Raw genomic sequence first — 24,063 nt, forward strand, 5'->3', positions numbered from 1 at the left:
CTTAAACGATGTATGCGTATACAGACAGTGTGAGGTTGACTCACGAAACCGTCTCTCATACGACGAGGCAAGTAAGCGAAGTAAGGTGAGCCGTAGTTAAATACGTTTAGAAGTGTTTTTGACGTGTGTTCGATCCAAACAAAACGAATAAATTAAATAATTGACGATCATTGACTCGCCCCGAACCGGTACATACCTTTGGAATCGCCAAATTTTTTCTCCAAAAAGAATGTAGATGGCGCGCGCAGTCTTACGTATCCATTCGCCTTCCATTTTCAAACTCGTTGTTGCACATTTCACTTTGATTTTTCGATCGATCCAAGGAATATGAACGTAATACGAACTGAAACAGCTTTAAATGCACCAAGAAGACAACACGAAGCACGATTCTTACAAGAATTCAATCATCCGTTAACGAAAGGTCGTACGTAGCGATTTTGTTCCGAATACGTATAACCAGAGAGAAACTTCCTCTCCGATATAACCAATCATTTCTTCGCACAATTTTTTTATCAATCCTTTCCTCTTTTTCATTTTTCTTCCATTTTTCTTTCCGATATGTACGTATATCCTCGCAGATAGGAAATTTGACACGAAGACAAAGCGAAGGAGAATCAATTGGAAATCAACAGCTACCACTTCGAACTGCTATTCCAAAAGTCCGAAATTTCGTAATGCTGCAGTGTCGTCTTCTTTATTAACCAGTACATCGCGTTATTGCGTTTCCAGGTAAGCCTCGAATGAAACGGTTTGAACGGTTCGTGATCAAATGATCACATACGCTGTTCCTTGTCGATAATGCTATGTTCGGCCATTGTTACAATTAGATCTGCAACAAAAACTACCACGGGTCCTAGTTCGAGCTTGCTCGAGTCTGCTTCTGGTGGTACAATTCTCGGTTAGTTCTTCTTTCGCTTCTTTTTCTCTTTATTCGCTTTTCGGATAATTATACATAGAAATAATGAACTAAGTATAATTTGATTCGATCGAGCAGCCATAACAACCGGCCGAGGTGATGCGAGATCGGAAGTGGGGATGGCCGCGTTGAATATCCGATGTCCACATTTGATTCTTTGTCAGATCAGCGATGCCCAAACTTATATTAACGCGTTAAGCAAATTGTATATATTCGATCCGATGGAAGTAAGTGCTTTTGAATACATACATATTTCCATCTATCACCGTATCAGATTTAAAAAAGTTTCAGAGCTAAAACTAATTGAATTGATTCTTTGAATGAAATACTATGTGTAATCGACTCTGTTCGAGGGGCGAACCAACGATGATCGCGGTTTGAACATTGTAGGTTTTGATGCCAGACACGATATGCGAACGTACCACGGGAAAAAGTGCCCTTTACAATTCGATAATGGAGAAATTTCCTGAAGTAGAGCTAACGGCAATATCTCGTGTACACTTTAATGACACAGTCGGACTGGAACGAATCAAATCACTTTGCAACCCTGAATACTCGTCGGTGGAATTATTCGTTAAACAAAAGTAAACGTTACTTTCGGTCGATAATAATGTGATTATGCATAATATACGTACATGTATCATCTTCCATTCTTTTTTACGCATCTAATAATGTATAATAAAAAAGCGTAATAACGACGATATAAATTTGATACGTGGTCTTAATGTTTTCAAAGTCGAATATACATTGATGCATGATTACAGATATTACGCATTAGCCGCGGCTGCAGCACTAGTGAAATACGTCGAATACACTCAACGTATTATTTACACTCCAAAATCGATGAAGATCGAATTTCAAGGATCACCGAACGCTACTATGATAGGTAATGATGATTGTATCGATAGAAAGAACTAGTTGTCGAAGATATAATAGAAAATATTATCGACTCCATACTCGTAGATTTGGAAAGCGCACAAAGCTTAGAGTTAGTCCAGTCGCAATGTGGCCGACGAAATATCAGTTTATTAGGTAGCTTGGATCGTTGTTTAACGCCAATGGGTAGGAAACTTTTACGCTCGAACATACTTCAACCTCCTTGCGAAGAACGCGTGATTCTCGAACGACAAGCCGCCGTTACCGAGCTGGTATCCAACTCTTCGTTACGTGCGTTAATCCAGGTTCAAATTTTATCATTTCTTTCTGATATTCGATTTTATCATATCGTCCTGTTATTCAGCTTCAGTTTATTTTTTCATTTTGAAACTTGTAGCCCATCGTACGACGACTTTATGGCGCTGACAGACTTCTGGCTTTATCGACGATGCCAGTTATGCACGAAAACAGCGTGCAAAATGCAGAACACAATTTAAATTACGTTTTGTTATTGAAAAATTTATTAGACGTTATACCCGAACTTGGGAAGATATTATTAGCTGGTGAGAGTGACCTCTTGCGCAGAATTCAAAAGGTTCGTGCAAATTTCCCACCGTGTCTTATCGTCGTACGTACGCGTATCCTTGTTATCCTCTCTATTTTGTTATTACCCTTTAGAAACTGGAAAGAGACCAATTTCGGTTAATGCGAGAAAAGATTGTCGAAACCATACATCCAGATGCGAGATCGGTAACCGGATACACATCTTCGAATATGCAACGTTGCTTTGCTATCAAAGCAGGAATTAGCGATCTGTTGGATGTTGCTCGACAAACCTATTGCGAATTAATCGATGATATGAAAAGTTAGTAAATAAGATTATGTTCGCGTCCTAAAAAAAAAAAAGAAAAAAGTAAGAGACCTTTATACGTAAAATGACCCATTCGTGTTCCTTTTCTTCCGGTAGCTATGGTGGAAAATTTGGCATCCAAACACAAATTAACTTTGTCTCTAAGCTGTAACGCTTCTCTGGGCTATCATATTCAAGCGATATTGCCGCGAAGTTTAAATACTGAAAACTTTAATCCACCATCCGAATTCATTGAGGTAAATATATATTTTCAAGTATTGTTATTACATAGCAGTTTTGAACGATAACATATAATATAATGAGAATATAATCGGATGATGATGTAACACTTAGGTACGGAAGAATAAACGAACGTATACGATGACTACCAATGCGCTTGTAACATTGAGTCAACAATGTACAATTGCATGCGAGGAATTGCACTTAATGAGTAACGTGTAGGTATCGAACGATCGAAAAAGAATTTTTACACTAGTTAATCTGCGATGAATTTTCAATGCGTTGTATATGCGTAATGAAATGCATTATTTTTCCATAAACAGACTTCTCGGTAACTTGCTACAAAATATTCGAGAATACATTGGCAGTATGTTCCAATTGAATGCAGATGTCGCAGAGCTGGACCTGATAACGTCCCTTGCTCAAGTCAGTTCTCTTCAGACATATACGAGACCACTGTTTGGATCCAAATTGGAATTAGTCGAATCAAGACATCCAATAATGGATGTTTTTAGTCTGGATGGTCCCATACCTAACGATGTTGTAATATCTTTTACTTCGATATACATACACATGTACCGAGTATTAGAAATGTCTACCTTATGATTACCTTTCTTATTCCCTTTCGTGTTACAGAATGCATCGATACCTCGGAATCTATATGTAATTTCTGGACCTAATATGAGTGGCAAGTCGACTTATCTTAAACAAATTGTTTTGTTGCATATAATGGCACAAATTGGTTGTTTTGTACCAGCCAAGAAAGCGATGTTTCGCATTACAGACCTTATATTCTGTAAGATAGCCATCCGCGATGATATCGAGTGCAACGCTTCCACGTTTGCTCTCGAAGTAAATAGTACTACTTCAATGTCAAATGCATGTATATATTTTTTCTAATTGCACTAAACTATCAATTTTTTATCATGTAGATGAAAGAAGCTCAGTATATTTTACGTTGTGTTACGGCAAGATCGCTCATCATTTTGGACGAGTTGTGTAAGGGTACTGCTATCGAAGAAGGCGCTTCAATCGCTTGGGCCATATGCGAAAAACTTCTGAATACAACTGCTTTTATTTTTGCTGCAACTCATTTTTCTTATCTAACGAAATTAGCAGATCTATACTATAATGTGACAAAGTATGATTCTTTTCCATGTAGATTTAGTATCGATAAATCTCTCTCTGTCTCTCTCTCTCTCATATTTTACTTACCTACTCTAGAAATATGTAATTATCTTTCTTCTACTATTTCATAAAATAGCATCTTAAATTATCATATTTCAGTCTACATTTTGAAACGACAAACGTTCGAGGACCGGAAACTGATAATTGCTCCCATCGATTAACGTATACTCATCGACTAAAATCCGGTTTGGCGGCATATTCTGACGATTATGGCATCTTTTTAGCTGAATTATCTGGTTTGCCAAAGGCAGTTACGGAAAAGGCACGAAGATATGGTTCTGAACGAGTGGTATTTATCGTCTGTTAATTCCTATCGTATTATTCCTATTACTATTACTTTCTCTCTACCTCTCCTCTCTATTACTATTGTTCCTATTGTGCAAACGTATGATTCTTTCTGGTAGGTTACGGATCAAGTCACGGCGAAATCGAATGTATGGGGAAAAACATGTTATAGCATTCTAGTTAGGTTGTACGAGCTTTTAGAGACTGAAAAGTTTCATCAGGAGCAAGTAATCTCACTTATCCGACGCTTCGTAAATCTTTGGAAACATCAAGATTGCAAAGACACTGTACAAGAAGAGAAGAAAACGACAAATGAAAATGATATCAACACACAGAGAAGCAATGAAAAGGATATCGACACACAGAAAAGCAATAAAAAGGATATCGATATACAGAAAAGCAATGAAAATGAATACGTAGACGATATCGTATCCAACAGAACAAATATCATATATTCTGGAAAAAATTGTAACGAAACGGAACGACACGATACCTATGAAAGTGCAATTTGTACAAATACCAGGTCGAAAGAGATTCCTCTTGTCTTATCTAATACCGATATCTCAATGAAGGCACGTCAGATACAAAGTGAAACTCTTAATTTTGAGAATGATTCGTCCAGCATAAAACATAACGTGTCATCGAATCACTCGTTCAATTCGATCGATCCTACATCTTCTTATGTAGTACCAACTGAAAATATTTCGAACAAATCTGACAAAATTTCGTTATCGTCGGATTATGTACAATTTCATAAACAGCTTCTGGAAGCCTGTGCTTCTACAGGTCCTATTATCGATAAAACTATTCCATCTCCATCGTTTATGCCATCGAACGAGTTATCATCAGTATCGATGTCAACGATCGAAAAATCAACATCACAATTGTTCGAATGCTGTCTCTCGGATGATGATTTCGAACTACCCGATGCTTCTTGCATCTCAGTTCTTACAAATTCAAGTCAATTGACGATTAACGGAACTTAAGTGGCTAGGTCCAAAGTTATCATTTATCTTATTTTCCTCGATACACGTTAGAAGTACATTCATAATATTATAGTAAGCAATATCATTCATTTCGTTTTACTTTATGTATACTCCCTTATTTTCTTCTAGCTTTCTTTTAGAAATAGCGCTATCAAACGTATTAGTCTAATGTCAGCTCAGATATGTCTATAGACTAAATGATTAAAAGCACTAGGATTCGCACATTTGTCTCATTTTTTCCTTTATTCTTCTCCCATTTTCTCACTCTTTATATTCGCAAAATTTGCTTTTACATTTGAAGCATAGCTATCCGCTTTTTCTTTTTACCCTCAGATTTATTTCCCTTTTCTTACTCTCTTTTAAGCTTCTTTATTTATTTACGTCCATTTTTCTACCCTGTCACGCTACCTTTTCCTCTTTTCACCTTCTTCCTTCGCTACTCAAACCTTCCATATCCTTTTGTAGCATTCTTTTTTCTTTTCTTCTTCTCGATTTCATTTCCCACCTGTTATTCTTTATTTATTCCTCTTACAAATGAATATTAAATAGTAGTGTCACACTACCGGTGTATATGTATTGCTTGAGATGTATATGTAACTTGAGATGAATTATGCTATAGATACACGAAGATAGAAACGTGGAACATAATCCTCAAACCTTTACAAACGCATAATTATACATATGTATACTGAAATAGTATGCAATTTCTTTCGATAGCGGTGTTTCTCCACTTTGAATTTTAGAACCATATTTTATTCTTACTATTATTTAATACACGAATATATTTTAAACGAATACAAACAAGCCAGCATGGTAGTCGATATCATGGTATAGTACTTTCTCATTTGCATCTACAACGATTCCATAGACACACGCAGGCAAGGATGTGAAAAACGAGATAAATAACGACCATTGACAGCATGTCCATCCAAAAATTAGTTTCATCAAAGTCGTAACGATGTAGCACATCGATGCCTTCGGTGATGCAAGGTAATTCAGGATCAGTTGTTTCACAAGCTGCGGATTTAGAAAAGGAACGTTTCAATGTTACCATCTGACATACATTTTACAGCATAATACTGATCGTATCCATATGTATTGACGCGCTATTACGTATATATTATCCTCTATATAAATTAACAAAGTGAAACTTACATATATTATGCACACCGTTCCATTGTAGAATGGAAAGTGCTTCGCTGGAGTGTAGCAACCAAGAAATGTATTTAATCCATCGAATGTATAACGGTAACGATCTGAAATAAGTTAGTAAGTTAACCGACATAATTCCAATTAATTCATTTTTGCACGCAAGCACATGCACGTCGCTAGCATGCACGCAGAAAGGCGTTCTTCCTTTTTCCTCGCTATCATTTCTTACCACCTAGAGCTAGAATATAAGCCGTAATTAAAAGTACCCTAGTTTGAGAAAAGGACCCATAGTAATCATAAGGATATAGTCGAACGGTATTAAATAAGCCATCGCTAACGGTACGCTCTCAAATGCCGTTGAAAAGAAACATCCTGAAACAAGTTTCCGTTAATACCGCTTAATTCTCCCCTTAGATTCTCTTTTAAAATGTCCAACTTTTAGTTTTATCGTATAGATAAATTGCTTTACCGCACGCAGTCGATACGTTTATAGTAAGTAGGAGCACAAGTAACGTGAACCCAAAAGTTTCCACGTTATCTCGCAATCCGGCTAACCAATATATGATCGTTGCGAATAATAGCGGCTCTATTATTAAACCGGGTATCTGGAATTCATGCGTTTAGTTTTTAATTAATTTCCCCTTAGTATAAGACTGTGCGAGGGAATTGCTAATGATTCTTTACTTGCCAAGGAAAGTATACGCGCAGCGTAGTACAGATAAACCGGATACATGCCAGCTCGGTACTCTCTTCGAAGAAGCGGCAGCTCCTGCGGTATCAGGGCTAATGTAGCGTACATTGGAAAAAATGCGTTCTCAGACACCAAGATGAAAATGACACCTTGCGTAGCTTGAATTCCAAGCTGATCAAAATTTACAGCACCCACGAAGCACAAACCGGCGATTGTTGCCACACTCTGTTCAATTTGTTATCTTAGCTTTAATTATCAACTCATTATGACTGTACACGCTATGCTATTCGGTACTAAATTCTCCTTTATCCTTTCAAATATTTCGCTATGGTTTTCACCTGTAAAATCACTTACCACTTTCTGAAGTATTCGAATAATTTGTACCGATGGATCTCTCAAAACTTGCAGAAAGTGTCGATAAATCAACCAGTAAAGCCGTGAACAATATCGTGCTTCTTTTCTTCTGTATTAAATAGTCACAATATACAGACATAGGTGTACAAACAACGACGTTAAACAGCCATCGGTAGATACTTGAAATTTTCTCGAATACTCACGTAATAAATTTGTCGTCAGAAAGTAATTGCGATCTAGACTGAAGTAATAATACAAAGACGTTGTTACTTCGTGTCTTATTGTATTACACGGACTAAAAGGCAAGGAAAAAGGCGATCGCTTACATCCAGAGAATGAGTCGACCGCATCTGCTTTTCTAATATACGATCGATTTCGTTGTATGCTTTACTAGTTGAGAAAACGTCGCATATCTCGTCAGCTATTTCTTCACCATTCTCGTTCTTCGAGCCTGTAGCCACAATCGCTATTAGGAAGTCTGCTGGATTGTATTTCCGCGGACACTCGTATCCCTGGCTGAAAAATCAATCGGTTTAATGGAAAAATATCGTTTTACGTTAGAGAAACGTACCTGGCAAAAAATTCCACTGCCTGGTCGATTCCACCTGCAAACGCAACTCGACCCTCGGCAATTAATATTATTCGATCGAACCAACTGAATATAGTGGAACTCGGCTGATGAATGGTGCACAACACTGTTCGTCCTTTAGCTGCGAACGATTTCAGTTGAGATATCAAACAATTTGCCGAATGCGAATCTTGCCCGGTCGTTGGTTCGTCCAGGAACAATATCTTCGGATCTGTCAACAACTAAATAAAATCTGTGAAAATCTGAAACGACGATAATCGACCACGATACAAAGGAAAAGAGAAAAAGCAACGGAAAGTGTGCAAAACGAGTGAACGTTCGAAGAACAACTAATAACGAAGGAAGTCCGAAAACTAGGCAAGAAGATAAAATATTATACAAAGGGGATGATTGTATCATACTTCCGTGGCAAAGGACAACCTCTTTTTTTCACCGCCAGATAATACTTTGTCGTCGGTGTCGCTACCAATTCTTACATCGCGCCTGCTGGTCAAACCAACGTCTCTCAATAAACTGTCAATTTTTCTTCGAATGTCTGATACTCGTACACGTCCATCGAGTTTCATTCGAGCCTGAATCAAAGATCGAAAAACGATAGAGAATCACGGGCAAATGGGCGAAAAACGCGCACTGGATCGTATACCTACCATAAACCAAAGATGTTCGATCACCGTCATCGTTGCGACAAATATATCCTCTTGATGCATATAACCACTGTTGTGCATCATGTAAGAAGAATCGACGGGCGTTCCATTTGCTCGTATATCACCGTGGATCAAAAGTTCGGCTGCGAAGAATCGGAAACTAAGGTAAAATATCGTATCGATATCGAGGAAAAAGAGGAAAAAGGGAGGACTTACGTCCGGTGCGAAAAGCCAGCGCTGCCATCAATGAACTTTTGCCAGCACCGCTGAATTAAAACAAAAGTTTGAAACAAGTACGAAAAGTATTTAAGATGTTGAAGCTTGATTATCGAAAATTACGAGGATGAGGAAAATCGTTAACACGCGACAGGGAAAGAAATGTTGATTTATTTAACTCTTTGTTAAAATCGTCGAGAAAAGAAACACTATGATCCATTCTATCGATTCAAAGTGATACTCAAAGTGTACCACGATAACTAAAGAATATACATTTCCGATGAAAGTCATTGCAAATCGTCGGAAACAATACTGGGTTTTTCAAAGACGATTCAGAGACAATTTCGGAGACGATAAGCTGATAACTGGCTGGAAAAGAAAGAAAGGAAAATAGAAGGAGGAAAGAATAGAAATTTACGCGTCATACGTATAATTTATATTTCGATGATATTTGTTACAAATTGTTTAATAGAATACTACCTTGCGCCAATTATCGCTGTTAGATCGCCAGGTTTGGCCGCACCCTTCACTGAAATCGGGAAATATCGTCGATTATAGCTGTTCGATCGGATCGATATTTATATTTTACGACAAATAAGTTCGATAAGAGCCACGATTACACACCATTATTGATTAATTGCTTGCACATGTTTTTTCGTCCGCGATTCATTGCGTATACGGAAAGGTCTCTCCAGGTAAGCGTCACACCTCGCAAACAAACCGTATCCTCTTCCGTAAGGCGAGCTTGAGTTTTGGAAAACCACTGATTTTCTTTTAGAACATACATCGTGATCGATCAGAGATCTTGATCTTAATTATAGATCTTGATCTTCTACCGATTGCACCGTTTCAGTGAAAACACCAACGACCCACCAACCGGACAGCCGATTGAACCGAGTTACTCCACAAATAAGATCGTTACTGAACCCACAGCTACGCGATAGCTCTTGCCTTCCCACTCGACCCGTACCTGTTCTGCTTTTCGCTGTTCTTTCGGCTGAATAAAACCTTGGAACGTACGTATACATATGCATAATCTGCATGGTTTCTCTATTATTCTTATTGTTTGATAATTATTTCATTAATATATAATGAAAATACCGGAGGTTCTCACTGTGAATCTTACGATATACATCTTAATCGCTTAGTAAGAACGAGCAATCACTGAAGGGAAGTCATTTCTATTAGTTATGCTTTTTTTCAGGTACAAATAAACGAAAAATATACCATGTAATTGCCGAGACAACTACTAAATGGTTACCCACTACTAAATTGTAACTTGTACCAGTTGTAAGGAAATATAAAATAGAAGGTGATTAAGGAGGGTCGAAACCAGATTAGACGTATTACAGTAATCGAAGATGGAAACCTTATACGCGTCTCGTAGAAGCCGTAAGAATTCCTCGTCCACGGTGCCCTCTCTGATAGTATTTCCTACACACGATCACTATGAGAAGAGTATCGTTCGATCTTTGCAATAATCGAGTACGTCTTTTTATGACGTTCTATCGCGATATTCGCCGGTAATTAGAAAAATCGAAACGTTTGGCGAGACGTTGGAAGAAGTTAAAAGTCAAAGAAAAATTAACTCACGATATCGTGCAGAAATTTGTTACCGCGAAGCTCCGATAGCTTTGAGTTCGATAGAATTGAAAGTATCGCGGAATATGCTTGTCTGTGAAATTTCAAGATTTAAAGCAAAATATACCTTTCGGTATAAGAATGTTCTAACGTGTATTATCGAACAGATATATCCGTATGTACTATGTCTCTTTGCTATTTCTTTCTTACGTATACACGGCCGGACGGTGTAAATAACAACCGGTTTGTTAACCGATATCAGAGTCTCAACCTGGAAGGATGGTCAACTATGGCGTACTTGTTTTTTACCGTCTACCGTTTGTCACCCGCAAAAGTTAACAGGAAATATCGACGGAATAATCTCACGGTTATATCGCTACTTTCTTTCGTCCTTCGTTTTTAATATTTTCTCCGTTTCTTTGCGGTAAATGCGTATGGATGGAAGAAAACGAAGATTATAGAGACTAATACGTAGTCGTAAAGAAGGCAATGCGTGTTTTTTCCAAAACCTTTTATTCGCTGTAAAATAGTAGTACAGAGTAGCGCTGGTTTAGCGTATCTTTTAGAAATAAATGAAAAAATGCAAGATTTTTACACACAGGCAATATACATGCATATACATATAATATACAATAGAAATATACACGTAATTTGCGTTTGATATTATCCGATTAAATTACATAAAATAACTTGGATCATTCTGATACGATGATATAGATAATTAATAAATGTTAAAATTAATCATTCGTCTTACATAAACGTATAGAATAAATAACATTACGAAGAAGCGTTATCCGACGAAAACGGCACTTTGTTTGTGCGAGGTTCTTGATATCATAGCAACGATTGGCAGCGATCATAAAAAAATTCCTATCTTTGTTTGGAATTGGTCCAGGTCTTTGACAGTAAAGCCAGAAATGCCAAAAAACGAAATGCAACGATTAAGGCGAACAGGCAGGCGATGTCAGTCCAGAAATGCTCCTAAAATCGAAAACAATGAGCAACGAATATCCGTATAGCAAGCATGAATATAGGAACAAGTATAAAGGAAGATATAAATACGAAACGACAAGCGTACGAAGTGAAGTATAATATAACAAATGACGAGCACCTGCTTAAAATTGAACGTTTGCAAAACCATTTGACCAGATTTAGGGCAAGTCGCGTTGCTTCTTGTGCACTCTATAAACTCTACTTGCGACCATTGATTAATAAGAAGAGCTTCGTTACCGTAACGAAACCAAGATAAATAAGAGAACCATTTAAAGTAGGATGGAACGGACCTGTGTGAATAAGATGTAAAATCGACATGTGTATAATACATATATGTATGTGTGTGTGTGTGTATGCAACATTAAATAATATTTATTAGATCGTATAATACTTGTTAGATTTAACGGAACGTTCGTCCTTACGCTGTATTTAGGAAAAATCCACCAAACAGCAGAAACGGTATTATCACAGGTGGTCCGATAGATAGCGCCATGGATAAGTTGCTGCTGACACAGGATATTAAATAGCCTAGAAAAGATAATGGAGAAGAAAACTTTCCTATAGTTAATTACATACAGAACTACCACTGCATATTTTTAAATGCACGTAGAACTGTACCATATGCGACATCAAAAAGAAACAACGTACCGAAAGACGTGGAAACATTTGCGACAAGCGCAACAATACCAGCGGTAATGAAAAAGTGATCGATCCCTGGGTACAATCCAATCATGGGATAAGCGATGATAGTGAAGAGAAGCGGTACCGCGATGAAGATAGGTGCTTCTGCGAGTGTCTTACATAGAAAATACACATCGGTACGATACATACCGTTTCGATGTTCTCGTAAAAATATCGGCAACTCTGCGCAGAAAACCTAAACATAAGGTAAGCGATACGCGTAAACGTATACGAATACGTATTAACAATCCGTCTAATTTCTTATTTTCTTCTTTATATACTGACATAAGCAAATAAATCTTACATTGATTACGGCAAAAACATTCTGAAAAGTCATGTTAGTCAGAAATATAAACAAAGCACCATTGATGTTCATTGCTCCGTCTTGATCTAACCGTTGATCGAAATAAACGATTCCGACCAATAGAGACACCATCTGGAAGAAACGATAAATATACGTAGCACGTTTTCGAACGAACCCAATTTTGCCTACGATCGATTGCAACGCTGTATTCGTTACAGTAAGCACTTACGACTGTCTGCAACAGGCGGACTTTGATAAGGATCGGTTCCTTAATAACCGATAGCCAAGAACGCCATAAAACTGCATGAAATTGTTCGCACCAGCTTGCTTTATACGGCGATCGATTTTTCGAGTACTTTGCATCTTGCAGAGAGTCCTCGAATTCGCCGTTTACTGCTTCCGCTTCCAATGCAATCTTAATACCATGATCGCTCTTTTGGAATGTGTCGCACACGGTATTTATCGCGTGACGACAGGATGTCTCCTGCCCTGGCACAACCGCCAACATTTGAACAAAGTAATCAGCCGGGTTGTAATTACTAGGGCAAGCAGCGCCGAGTCTAGAAACGTCGTTTCGCTACTTACAACAACGCCGAACTTAGAACAACGCTACTTAAAAAAATAAAAGCACCGATTCCGAGTCTGTCTGAGTCTGTCGATTACTTACGTCTCGAAAAAGGTGCAAGCTTGCGACGTTGTGCCCATGAAAGCTACTCTCCCTTCGGCCATCAACAAAATTCTGTCGAAGAGAGCGAACAGTTCCGACGACGGTTGGTGCAATGTAACGACGATCGTCTTACCGCGCGCTACGACATCACCGCTATCTCCCATTAACCGTTCTTATACACATGCTCGTATATCCAATCTACGATCGAATCTATCTATACGATCGACTTACCAGTTAAAGTTTTCAATACGGAAACCACTTGATGCGCCATAAAAGAATCAAGACCCGACGTAGGTTCGTCGCAGAACATCAACGGCGGATCGGTAAGAACTTCCGATGCGAACGATAGCCTTTTCATTTCACCTCCAGAAAGACCTTTGATCCTACCTGGTTGTCCGATCACCGTATTTTTGCATTTGCTCAGGGCAAGCTGAAAACCACAAAGAACAGCTAACTCATCGCGCGTTGCAACTGTCATAAATATACACAGGTACACGGGTTTACATACATGGGTTATGCACATATGTTTATCTAGATAATATTGTATACCCTCATTCCACGTACCTCGTTGATTACTTGCTGTACTCGATCGAATCTCTGTTCCATAGGTATCTTTCGATCCATGCGAACCATAGCTTGAAACAAAAGATGCTCCTTAACGGTCAAAGTGCCAACGAATAGATCATCCTGTTGCACATATGCTGTTCTCGATGTCAGTATCGTAGAGGATACTCTTCGTCCGTTAGCAGCCATTACACCGGATGCAATTACCCCAGAACCCGAACGAAACGTCAGTGCATTCAGTAACGTTGTTTTACCAGCACCCGATGATCCCATAATTACTAATAATTCGCCTGGATATGCTACTCCACACACTGTAATTTAATTTTAGTCGATCCAATTTTTTGCTCTCTAGAACAATTCTACCTACGTGAATGGATTTCCAATTTTTTCCTTTCAACTTTCGATATCTTAATCAGGTATTTTAATAAGTATATTAATCAATGCGTATATAATTACAATCGTACCGTCCTTCAACAAGTGTCTTCTTTCGACTGGTTTCTTCCTCCTTAAAAGACTGTCCCATGGCTTCTCGTCTCTTTTGGCAGCATACACGTTCAAATCACTCCATGTGTATGTAATTGATTCGTTTTCGATACCGCCGGTACAGCGAGGTATCAACGTCGCTATCAATGGTGTTACCACTGCACTCGAAGAATGTAAGATGGGTTTTAGTTTGAACGACGATGTATCGGAAGCTGTCTTACACGATGCTGCTGTTTTTCCATTTCCTTCTCCCTATGATCAAACGGGAAAGTGATGCAAGTTATAGAAAAGATCTTTAGTAGCAAAATATTATAATTTATTTTATTATTCCTCTACATATCATCTTCGATGCTTTTCTATACGTTTATTCAGAATTTAAAATTCTTAAAATGAAACGAAAGGAAATAATCCCGAGAAAGCTGTCAAGTACGAAGGAAGCCACGTACGTGATCGTAATCTTCGTTCACGTATCTATTCATCGGTCAAGCTATTGTCTGACTGATTTTCAATATATCTTCTATAAAAAAAGAATAACGCAAAAACTTTGCTAGATTAATATTTTGGTTGAATATTGCTTACCATTGAAATCGCATTGTACGAGACCGTTTGTGATTTACTTCCGCTAAAACTAGCAAAGTCTCTCGATGAAATTAGTGGTTCAGTTTCTTCTGTAGCAGTCATATTTTCTTCTCTATTCTGGTTCAATTTCTCATCAATTTCATCTATTCTTCGAATCGTCCTCAGTACCACACGTACCACCGAACACAAATATTATCCCTTTTATGCATTAATGTCTACTATTGTAATCGAACCGGTTTCTACCGGCACCGATCAGTGCACGCAACTACAATTCTTTGTTTACCACGCGATTGAGTCCCAAGACAGAATAAATCGATCTTTCCTATCGAGGTGCCGCTCGATATCGGACATGCAGTTTGACCCTTTGAAACTTTCAAAAGAAGAAAGCACAAATATTCGAACGGACGCGCTCGTCACTTATAGTTTCTTTTATTACTTGTATTATGCTTCAACTTAATCAGCGTGGAATCGTCGCGTATCGCGAAAACACACTCGATTCGATGCGTTCAACTCGGTGCATGACGAGAATAGAATTTAGGCGCGAGGTAGCCGCAAACAAAGTATATACATAACATTCTCGGGTTGCCAGTCTCCCACCTCCTGTCTGCATTCGTTGTTCCGTCACCGTCGTTCTTGTGTCAACTTATGTAACGCGACTCCAGTGATCCACGAGCTTACCAGCAACGCGACCAATAACGTAGTAAAAGAATCCACATGACGGCCTTGCGCACGTAATTACATTCGATATAACTATTTTCTCTCATCGGTTTTCATTATACGTGTATGTTCGTTTAAGCTAGTTTTCTTATGATTCTCCCTTTCTTTTCCTTTTACTTCTCATCTATGTATATTTATTTGCAAAATTCTGAAATTACACCGTCTAAGGCATAAACATTGTTTCAAAAGATCAAATCCTACACGTCAGCGTACGCATTTATACTTCTTTCCTAGCTTTTCTGTTTATATTCGGTAACAGCGAAATAATTTAATACTGTAAAACAGACATTTTATAGGTCTTTTTATAAAGGTTGTTCGAATAACGAAGAAGGAAAACAGAAGATGAAGAATAACTTCGTTTATTACAATCGATACAATAGTATTCCAGGATTCAGAAATTTCGTGGATTATTCAAAGTTTATTCCAAGCCTTTGACCATTCTTTGTTACAATCGGAAGATTATAAGACTGCTGGTAGAATAGCACAGCCGTGATACTGCAACAATCTTGTCAGGCGAGCGAATTGTCTTGAAACATTCCTTTCAAAGTAACGCCTGCTTATCTTCTGTTTATGAGAATCCTGCGATCGCAATGTCAACCAATGATATGTACTATACACGTATTTCGCTTCTATTTTCCGTCCACTTATCATAAGTGGCAAAAAGGGGGGTGTAGCATATAAATGTACAATAAAGAATCGAACGCCTGTGCGTGCGTAGTATGTCATAATGTGTATGAAATATAGAGAAAGAAATAAAGAGGGAAAGAAAAGGAGTCAGAGAGGAGGCGTGGGGATAAGAGGATGCGCACGCGTTACGGTTATACGGCAACGAGAAAAATAGTTGCTGGTGATCAACAAAATCTGTCTAATCATTCCATCGTTTGCGTCTCTTCTTTGCAGCAAACGTGTATATTCTTTCCGTGAAGAATCGTTCATCATCCAAATCAAGTTTTGCACATTTGAATGATACGATGGCACTTGTTCGTCGATAAGCGTGTGCCAATCGAATTCATTCGTTTCAGTTTGTTTTATTTTGCTCCGCTCATGTCGTTTTATTGTTTTTCGACATATTATGAGAAGCCCAGTTTAACGAAGTTTTCCACGAATTACAAAGAGCTTCATCAAATTTACTCCTAAAATGTTTTTGTGCCTCGCTTTCAGACATCTCAAGTACCTATTTATGAACAATCGCATCAAACCTCTAGCTAACGCATGTACTCTTTCTAAGTTTAGAAGGAAAGGAAAAAAACTGATAACGTACCAGAGTATCTCTTAAATAATTAAGATCTTTTTCCGATGATAATTCAGGTAATCCCGTTGATATCATCATAGCAAACAATGATAATATTAGACCTCCATGTTGTCGTAGAACGAGAAAAGCTTGTTCGCAGTGACTCTGAAATCGTTGAAATTCAACTGCTTGACCCTTCTTTGTCTGACCCTTATTTATCACGTGTACGAAATCATTGGTCAACACGAAGGGCACACGTTCACGCCTGAATCCAAATTTCTCTTTAAAATGTCCAAGTATGTGACCAAAATCAACGTGAAACAATTGACCGGTTTTCTTCACCATTATATTGTCCGAATGTCTATCCGCAATTCCGAGAACATACGTAGCCACGCAATAACCCGCGCAGCTTAAAGTAAATTCCTCGATAGCTCTATTCAACGCTGTCTCGGTGTGATTATGGTCTTTCAACCAAGCAAGTAAAGATCCTCGCCTAATAATGATACAAAAATAATTTGAAGAATATAATACAGATTGTGTGTCGTAAAGATACATAATATCTCTATTTGAATATACCTAAAAGCAGCAGTTGCCGAAAAAGTGCCTTTTTCCTTTTGAATATTTGCAATCGTTTCTGCATTTAGAACCACCTCGATCATGCCAACTCTATTTTCCGTTGATATGCAACCGTAAGGATTCATACGTAAATCCAAACCTTCTTTTTTCCACAGCTTATCCATGATTCGTAACATCTGCAGCGTAAGCATATCTTGCCTCAAATCATCTCCATGTTTCAATATCAAGTAAATATCATCACCGAACGGATCAGCATTTTCAAAAACTAACCAAAGTGGCCGCATTTTGCTGTCCATTACTCTACATTTCTCGATTCTGTAAACGATCGATACTTTTGTAAAAAGACCAATGTAAATAATAAAGTTACTTAAGATAATGAATTCAAGTTTCTGCGTATCATCTTAATGCAAAAGCTTACTTGATGCGTTTCCATCGAAAACTTGGATCCAATGGATTTAAAACGTTTGACAACGCATCTTGACAATGAGGTTCTTGAATAAATTCTTGAAATCCTTGTAACGTGGCTTTCCGATCTTTTCGCTGTTTTATTTGTTCAGAAGCACATTTCAATTTGCCCAAACATTCCATTTGTTTAAAGAGCGATCGCATATGCTGTTGGCTTCCTCTACAATACGCTTCTAATATTAAACCAAAACGAACCGATACAGAACCCACTTGCATCTCCGATCTAGCAAAAAGTGTTCATAAAGGAGAAATAAGTGATTATATAAGATATAAGTGAACTCGAAGAAATACGATGAGTACGAAATAAAAGAAACGAATCGAATACAAATGGAAAATATACAATACCAACCTAAGATGCCAGAATAAGAAATGACCAATGCTTCGATTGTTAAGAGCGCGTCTCAGTAGAAACTCCGTCAGTTCACAAGATAAATAATTTTCGTGTTTTAACGCTTGTACCAGCTGCAATAGATAAAGGCTCAAATCTTCGTCGCTGACATCCATTAAACAACGCACAGCAAAACTTCGAACATTTTGATCAGCGTAAGCATAATCCAATAATTCAAGTGCCTTTTCGACGGGTAATTTGGGCCACTGTTGCACCAGCGCCGTAGCTTCAGCTACTTCCCTGTATACGTCGAGAATCGGAAAGTAGATTTAAACGTTCTCTTTTTCTATGAAAATGGACGATGTTAAAATAACTCCTATCATTTGGTATTTCGAATATTTAGATTTTCACCTATGATCGTTCCATTCCACGCAGTGCAACAACCTGGCCAACAGCGTGGGTATCTCAAGAAGACAGTGATGCCTTAATGTCCACATTATCTTTCGTTCTTGCTCGTGAAGCTCGTGTAGTGGATCTCTATCCGCTAATAATCGAAGTTGCTCGAGTTGCTGAAGCTTACCGACATCAGATTCTTGATCAGGTTCTTCTTGGATCGAACGTTCGGCAGATGATTCCCGTAACTTTCTCGCATATTCCACCATTTTCTCCGGAGTTGGATAAAGAACGGATTTGTCTTTCCCATAACTAATAGAAATACACAAACAGACAAACAACTCTAATGTATATAGGATGACGGAAGCGGAGTATAAAAACGGAGATTTTTCAGAAAATAAAAGGAAGAAAGAAGAAATAAGAGAAAGAAAGAATAAAAAGACTTACTTACTTTGGAAATGTCAACATTAAAGCAGCCGCTCTATCTATATGGGGATTTGAGACTACCGTTCCGAGAGGATGCAGAAGATCGTCGTTTTGCATGTCCTCGGCATACGTCCATGTATAAAGTGTCATTGCTCCCGTTTTTAATTGAGATTTAAAGTCATATATGGTTGTATTCGCCCAGCATAATGGATTTATAAAAAATTCCTGTTTGGTATCTTTAACTAGTCTACGACTTTTCAGTCCTTTCGCAGTCTTACTAATTTCATATAGAACAAAACACAGCCTAGCCATTCGCGGTATATCCCGCACTTTTATATCAAACCTCAACGGTTCCTCCCATTCGCAACTTCCGTCGGAACTGACAATAGTTTCTTTAGTCTTCTGGCTTTCACACAGAGATTTTCCACCATGAAAAAGGCCAGCTTGAAGGCCAATCTGTAGAAACAAAAATTAAAGAAGAAATATAAATCAGCTGCTGTAAAAGATGATATCTTGAAACGAGTCACGTTTACCGATTACCGAATCGTGATTTATACCTCAACGGTACGATGGGCTGCATCGCAGTTTAATCGTGATATACCATTCACAGTAAAAACAAACGGTTCCTCTATTTTCCAAGCAGATATATGTTTACCCTTCTTACGTAGAGTTAACGTAGAAAAGGAAGGCCTTGTACGCTGTAAGGTATCCACTTCTACGTTCTCTGCAGTACTTTCTTGATCAACAGAGACGCTATCTCTATTTAGAGTAACCAATGTAGGAGTAATATCTTTCGCCAAACAATCTTGAATATAACTAAACTGTATTAAAGGATAATCTCCAATTAAATACTCTTCCTGTCCGCAAACCTTTAGAGTAAAATCGTTTGGGTGTCCTTTTGACATTAAAGTGTTTGCTCGCTTATTTAAAATAGATACCAATAACTGATATGGCGTTGTAGTATGTGGTATTTGAAATGTGAAGGCCGTCTGAAATCAGATTGCAGTTGCACGCAAATATTGTACATATGTCTTTTAGGAAGATAAAATAGCTTTTGTCTTTTAACGTTTAGTTTCAAATATTCCGCCTTTTAATGTACAGGCGGAACGGAACCGGAAATAACGGAAACAAGGATCGAAGAAGTGGAAAGAGGGGGACAGATGAAGAGAGAGGGAGAAAAGAAATTGAAACAGAAAAGAAAAGCATATCAACAACAGAGGTCTGTGCTTTTTACGTACCAACTGTAATAGAAAAGAAACAACAATGAATTGGTTAGGTAAGATAAACAACGTGTGCGTGTACTGAATGTTGATTTTTCAATAACGTTCGTCGTGTTTAAGTTTGAATGTACAAAAGGGAACTTAACCTTTAATTATGTTGTCACGAAATTCAATGAATGAAGAATGCAATGAAGAATATATCGAAGATTCTGAAATACTTAATCAGAGTCGTTCCTATAACGTATTAAAAGCTGAATACGAAAAATGCAGACAAGAAAATCATGATCTAAAACGAAAACTTCGAGTAAACGAAGCAATGCTACGAGAGGTTCATGAGGCAAATGAAATACTTGAACGTTCTCATGATCAACGAATTTCCGAAAAAAAACAATATATTTTAAAAGTCGATGAAAAGTAAATATACGAAATTTCTATGTAGTAAACAATCGTTTGTTAATCTCTTTTTGCTAGATTCTTCTTCTATTCTTTCTATTTGTTTTTCGTTTTAGACATCGCACTCTCGTGAAAGAGTACGAAAACACAATTTTGAATCTAGAAACGAAATTAGAGCAACAAGCGGAAGAAATTGAAAAATTACGACAATGTGCTGATCAACGTATAAAGACTGAATGCGAAGCTGTTATCGTAGATCAATTCGAAAATCTTTCTTTCGAAACAGACAACATCTCCTTAAAAAAACGTGTCGATGAACTTTTATCGATACTACAGGAAGAAAGGAAGAAATATGAATACGCGGAAGAGTCGATCGCTGAATTAAAATCTCGATGCGACCATTATGAACATTATACTCGAGTGAGAAGCGAATTATTCATGTATTTGATATTGAAAATTAAATTATTTATACCTGTGATCGTAAATCTCATAAAATAAAATGTAAAATCCTTTTTCTATCGATAGAGTATCAAAGAACAACTAGCAGAGAAAGATCAAACTTTGGAAGAAATTCGCGCAGAGCTTTCTTTGAAACGTACAGAGCTGGAATCACTTCAAATGGATCCTACATGTAAATCACACAAAGGTAAGCACCGATGCAAATTATGCAATTTCATTACTGTCGCAGACTATCTAACTCACTTTTTTCTCAGGCAATTCAATATTTGCTGAAGTTGAAGATCGTCGGCAGAATGTAATGAATAAAATGAATGTATTACGTGAAAAGTATATGGAACTCAAACGCATATGTAAATCACAAATTATGGAAATCAAAAAACTGAGAACAGAACGTGTTGCAACACTTAGGAAGTTGGATAATGACGCAGATCATACATTTACAGAAAATGAGGAATTAATTAAGAAATACAAAAGTAGAATATCAGATCTTGAAAACAAATTGAAGATTGAAATTAAGAAAAATAGTAATTCAAAACAATTGAATTGTAACGATACATCTTTTAGGTACAAAATGTTAACCAAATTATATTATGAAATTCTGCAATAATCAATATGTTTTTGTTCGTTGTTGTCTTTCTGTACTTTCTTGTTTCTATTTTTGAAATTGTAGGTATTTTCAATCTCTGGTAGATACTCAGAAAAAAGAAATGGAAGAACTTCGTATAAAAGTTGAAGATCTTTCTACAAAACTTCTGATGCAAGAAGAAACAAAAATGAACATTACTAAACAACTACATTATTGGCGTTACAAAGCTTCATCTTTGGAGGTAATTGTTTTCATTTTTGGTACCTATAGAAATGAGAATGATCTTGCATAACCATTTTTATATTTTTAAAGGTTCAAATGTACGCTATGCAAGCAGAATTGAGATTAGATCTTATGAATGATGCAGAACATGGAGTTTCAAATGTACCCAAAGATCTCACACATAAGGTAGAACATGAAGTTTCAAATGTACTCAAAGATCTCACACATAAGTATAATACTGGTGCAACAATTGACGAAAAACAATCGACTTCTAACCAAAGAATAAAAGGTTCTGCACATGCACTTCCATTAAATTATTCTCTTGAAATTGAGCATACTGGTTGTTCAATTGAGAATCCAGAAGAATATAAAACCCACAAACAATTAACAGACAAAGAAAATAGCAACAGTACTAGCAGTGATGTAAAAGTCAAGATTATTACACCAAAAAAATCATGCAAATTTGAACATAACCAAAGTACTAATAACGATGAGAACAAACCTTTCCACTCTGTGGAGAATACAGCCATTAAGAAGAGTAAGGTCTCACCAAGCACAACAGAACATGAATATCCTGTTGTTTACATACCAACTAATTTCAATGATTAATAAAAATTTGTTATATAACATGCATACCCGATATAGAGAAATATTTTAATTTTTATATACAAGTGACAATAAACGTAATAAAGCAGCTATTGTCTTACCTCTGTATTCTCAAATTTAGTGACAAGAACGATATTCCCATCTTTTAACCGACATTCAATATTTTTTGGTATTGTGGCAGTTGGTGCTAATCGGGTAGGAAACTGGTAACGTACTTTTTCCATCCAAGACTTCTTTTGTCTTGCCATTGCAACTTCATCTCCTAAAACTCTCATTTTCCACCTGAAGTCATTCACTTCTGAATTCTTTAAGGCTGTAAACTCGTGTAATCCTTTTCCAATGAGAAGACCAATTTGGGAATCTAAATTTCTATCGCTTTTAACACCTTCGCGTTCTATAACTTTAAGCACAGAACAAAATGGTTTTATATCACATAAACGTCTCGTTTCGTCTCGTAGTTCTTCTGCTTCTGCATTAGAGTTGATACATGAAAATACATAGGACGGAGCATCTTTTAATGTACCATGAAGAGGATATTTGCTGGCTTCATCCCAGAGGTCCTGTGTAAAAATATATATTGACATTGATATTTTAAGTTACTCTTGTTTATAGCATATAAAAAAATAATATTAGTCTTGTTATGCTTTATTAAATTTTTGACCTACCTCTTTAATTTCAGCCAAAGTGATATTGCGATTAGTCTCTAAGGGTATAACGACCCCATTTGGCATTAAACAAGTTAGTTCAACAACTTCCGTGGGTGATTTTGCCCAAAAATTGTAAGTATACGCACTCGGTATATGTACCATCGTGTTAAATCTTCTCTTTAGGATGTAGAAAAATTTAATAAAATACAAAGAACCGTAGCTCAAATGCAATTAATTGAAGAAAAAAACACGAAATGTATCGTGCAAGTCGCATCGCGACCGAAAGTATCCTTTCTCTTTTAAGCAATATGACTTCATTGAAACGTTTGATAACAAGCTGTATAATACAGAAAACAATCATACGATCAACATATCTTTTCTATGGATCTTTTTCTTCATTTTTACAGCCATACATACGACTGTAAATTTTATTCAACTATGAATTTCGTAAAGTTGTATACTGAGGCTAAATAGCAAACTTGCTTGGTTTTTTTACTAATTATTATCGATTGTATTTGTAAAGTTCAGTCCATCGATATCTATTGTGTGCTTTAATACAAAATGTAACTTTGTTCGACTTGGATCACAACTAAAGTCCATACAATCGCTTCTTTCTGTGTACGATACACTACTAGTCAGCCATTATTTTTATAAATGCATTCTACCCACCTACTTACACGTACATTTCAGTATATACGTGTATATCAAAGCAAAATTAGTCTCTTTTTCTATTGGGTCTCATTTCAATCGGATTCTATGATGCTGTTTCTTTAACTTCTTCATAATGCCTTTTAACTCATACTTCTTACTGTATATTTAATTTAATAATCTCATATCATAATACAATATTTCTAGTCCAAATATTGATCATTGTTTAATTTCACTATACAAAATAAAAACATAAATATACGATAATAATGTAAAAGTCCCTACTTGGCTCCGAATTAAAAAAGTT

At 37.0% G+C, this 24,063-nt stretch overlaps 4 protein-coding genes across 6 annotated transcripts; 2 read left to right on the forward strand and 2 right to left on the reverse strand.

Annotated features, from left to right (window-relative positions):
* The first annotated feature begins 81 nt into the window (after nt 1-81).
* Nucleotides 82-6,262, forward strand: LOC126917386 (mutS protein homolog 4-like). Its single transcript, XM_050724183.1, has 14 exons — nt 82-898; nt 995-1,143; nt 1,307-1,500; nt 1,681-1,802; nt 1,880-2,097; nt 2,190-2,387; nt 2,471-2,657; nt 2,760-2,899; nt 2,997-3,100; nt 3,206-3,425; nt 3,519-3,734; nt 3,815-4,023; nt 4,170-4,359; nt 4,475-6,262. The coding sequence occupies exons 1-14, from the start codon at nt 799-801 to the stop codon at nt 5,339-5,341; spliced, it is 3,114 nt and encodes a 1,037-aa protein (XP_050580140.1). The 5' UTR covers nt 82-798; the 3' UTR covers nt 5,342-6,262.
* LOC126917507 (ABC transporter G family member 3-like) lies at nt 6,073-15,395 on the reverse strand. The gene is made up of 25 exons (XM_050724414.1): nt 14,840-15,395; nt 14,242-14,512; nt 13,778-14,088; nt 13,445-13,643; nt 13,214-13,352; nt 12,776-13,106; nt 12,547-12,678; nt 12,210-12,438; nt 11,984-12,089; nt 11,680-11,851; nt 11,442-11,549; nt 9,612-9,780; nt 9,468-9,516; nt 8,988-9,037; nt 8,775-8,914; nt 8,529-8,699; nt 8,110-8,348; nt 7,865-8,054; nt 7,742-7,779; nt 7,539-7,647; nt 7,182-7,409; nt 6,963-7,098; nt 6,760-6,865; nt 6,497-6,597; nt 6,073-6,358 (listed from the first exon to the last, which is right to left on the reverse strand). Exons 1-25 carry the CDS (start codon nt 14,939-14,941, stop codon nt 6,183-6,185), a joined length of 4,002 nt encoding a protein of 1,333 aa, XP_050580371.1. The 5' UTR covers nt 14,942-15,395; the 3' UTR covers nt 6,073-6,182.
* A 504-nt stretch (nt 15,396-15,899) lies between these two features.
* LOC126917385 (phosphatidylinositol 4,5-bisphosphate 3-kinase catalytic subunit delta isoform) lies at nt 15,900-23,968 on the reverse strand. The gene is made up of 10 exons (XM_050724181.1): nt 23,127-23,968; nt 22,563-23,021; nt 19,533-19,964; nt 19,001-19,431; nt 18,568-18,861; nt 18,178-18,456; nt 17,782-18,051; nt 17,364-17,678; nt 16,818-17,280; nt 15,900-16,730 (listed from the first exon to the last, which is right to left on the reverse strand). The coding sequence occupies exons 1-10, from the start codon at nt 23,268-23,270 to the stop codon at nt 16,599-16,601; spliced, it is 3,219 nt and encodes a 1,072-aa protein (XP_050580138.1). The 5' UTR covers nt 23,271-23,968; the 3' UTR covers nt 15,900-16,598.
* LOC126917403 (protein Spindly) lies at nt 20,105-22,561 on the forward strand. Of its 3 annotated transcripts, none has more exons than XM_050724230.1 (7): nt 20,105-20,251; nt 20,316-20,609; nt 20,705-21,008; nt 21,114-21,234; nt 21,302-21,611; nt 21,718-21,874; nt 21,946-22,561. In XM_050724230.1, the coding sequence occupies exons 2-7, from the start codon at nt 20,350-20,352 to the stop codon at nt 22,462-22,464; spliced, it is 1,671 nt and encodes a 556-aa protein (XP_050580187.1). In that variant the 5' UTR covers nt 20,105-20,251; nt 20,316-20,349; the 3' UTR covers nt 22,465-22,561. The 3 variants fall into 3 exon arrangements, with proteins under 3 accessions (XP_050580187.1, XP_050580188.1, XP_050580186.1); XM_050724231.1 differs by having other exon boundaries at nt 20,116-20,251; nt 20,378-20,609; XM_050724229.1 differs by having other exon boundaries at nt 20,129-20,609.
* Nucleotides 23,969-24,063: the final 95 nt, after the last annotated feature.

Source organism: Bombus affinis, chromosome 6 (genome assembly GCF_024516045.1).
Source record: "Bombus affinis isolate iyBomAffi1 chromosome 6, iyBomAffi1.2, whole genome shotgun sequence".
Lineage (NCBI taxonomy): Eukaryota > Metazoa > Arthropoda > Insecta > Hymenoptera > Apidae > Bombus > Bombus affinis.

Bases quoted from the DNA above. Each gene is read 5' to 3' on its own strand.
- LOC126917386 (XM_050724183.1), top strand. From the start codon at position 799: ATGCTATGTTCGGCCATTGTTACAATTAGATCTGCAACAAAAACTACC. The intron at 3,735-3,814 runs GTAAATAGTACT...TTTATCATGTAG, and splicing joins CTTCCACGTTTGCTCTCGAA to ATGAAAGAAGCTCAGTATAT. The intron at 4,024-4,169 runs GTATGATTCTTT...ATCATATTTCAG, and splicing joins CTATACTATAATGTGACAAA to TCTACATTTTGAAACGACAA.
- LOC126917385 (XM_050724181.1), bottom strand. From the start codon at position 23,270: ATGGTACATATACCGAGTGCGTATACTTACAATTTTTGGGCAAAATCA. The intron at 18,457-18,567 runs GTGAAAATCTAA...CGACGTATACAG, and splicing joins GTGGAATGGAACGATCATAG to GGAAGTAGCTGAAGCTACGG. The intron at 17,679-17,781 runs GTAAGCTTTTGC...GATCGTTTACAG, and splicing joins TTTCGATGGAAACGCATCAA to AATCGAGAAATGTAGAGTAA.
- LOC126917403 (XM_050724230.1), top strand. From the start codon at position 20,350: ATGTTGTCACGAAATTCAATGAATGAAGAATGCAATGAAGAATATATC. The intron at 21,009-21,113 runs GTGAGAAGCGAA...TTCTATCGATAG, and splicing joins ATTATGAACATTATACTCGA to AGTATCAAAGAACAACTAGC. The intron at 21,612-21,717 runs GTACAAAATGTT...TTGAAATTGTAG, and splicing joins TGTAACGATACATCTTTTAG to GTATTTTCAATCTCTGGTAG.
- LOC126917507 (XM_050724414.1), bottom strand. From the start codon at position 14,941: ATGACTGCTACAGAAGAAACTGAACCACTAATTTCATCGAGAGACTTT. The intron at 14,513-14,839 runs GTAAGCAATATT...GTTTGATCATAG, and splicing joins CGTACAATGCGATTTCAATG to GGAGAAGGAAATGGAAAAAC. The intron at 7,410-7,538 runs GTAAGTGATTTT...CAAATTGAACAG, and splicing joins TTCGAATACTTCAGAAAGTG to AGTGTGGCAACAATCGCCGG.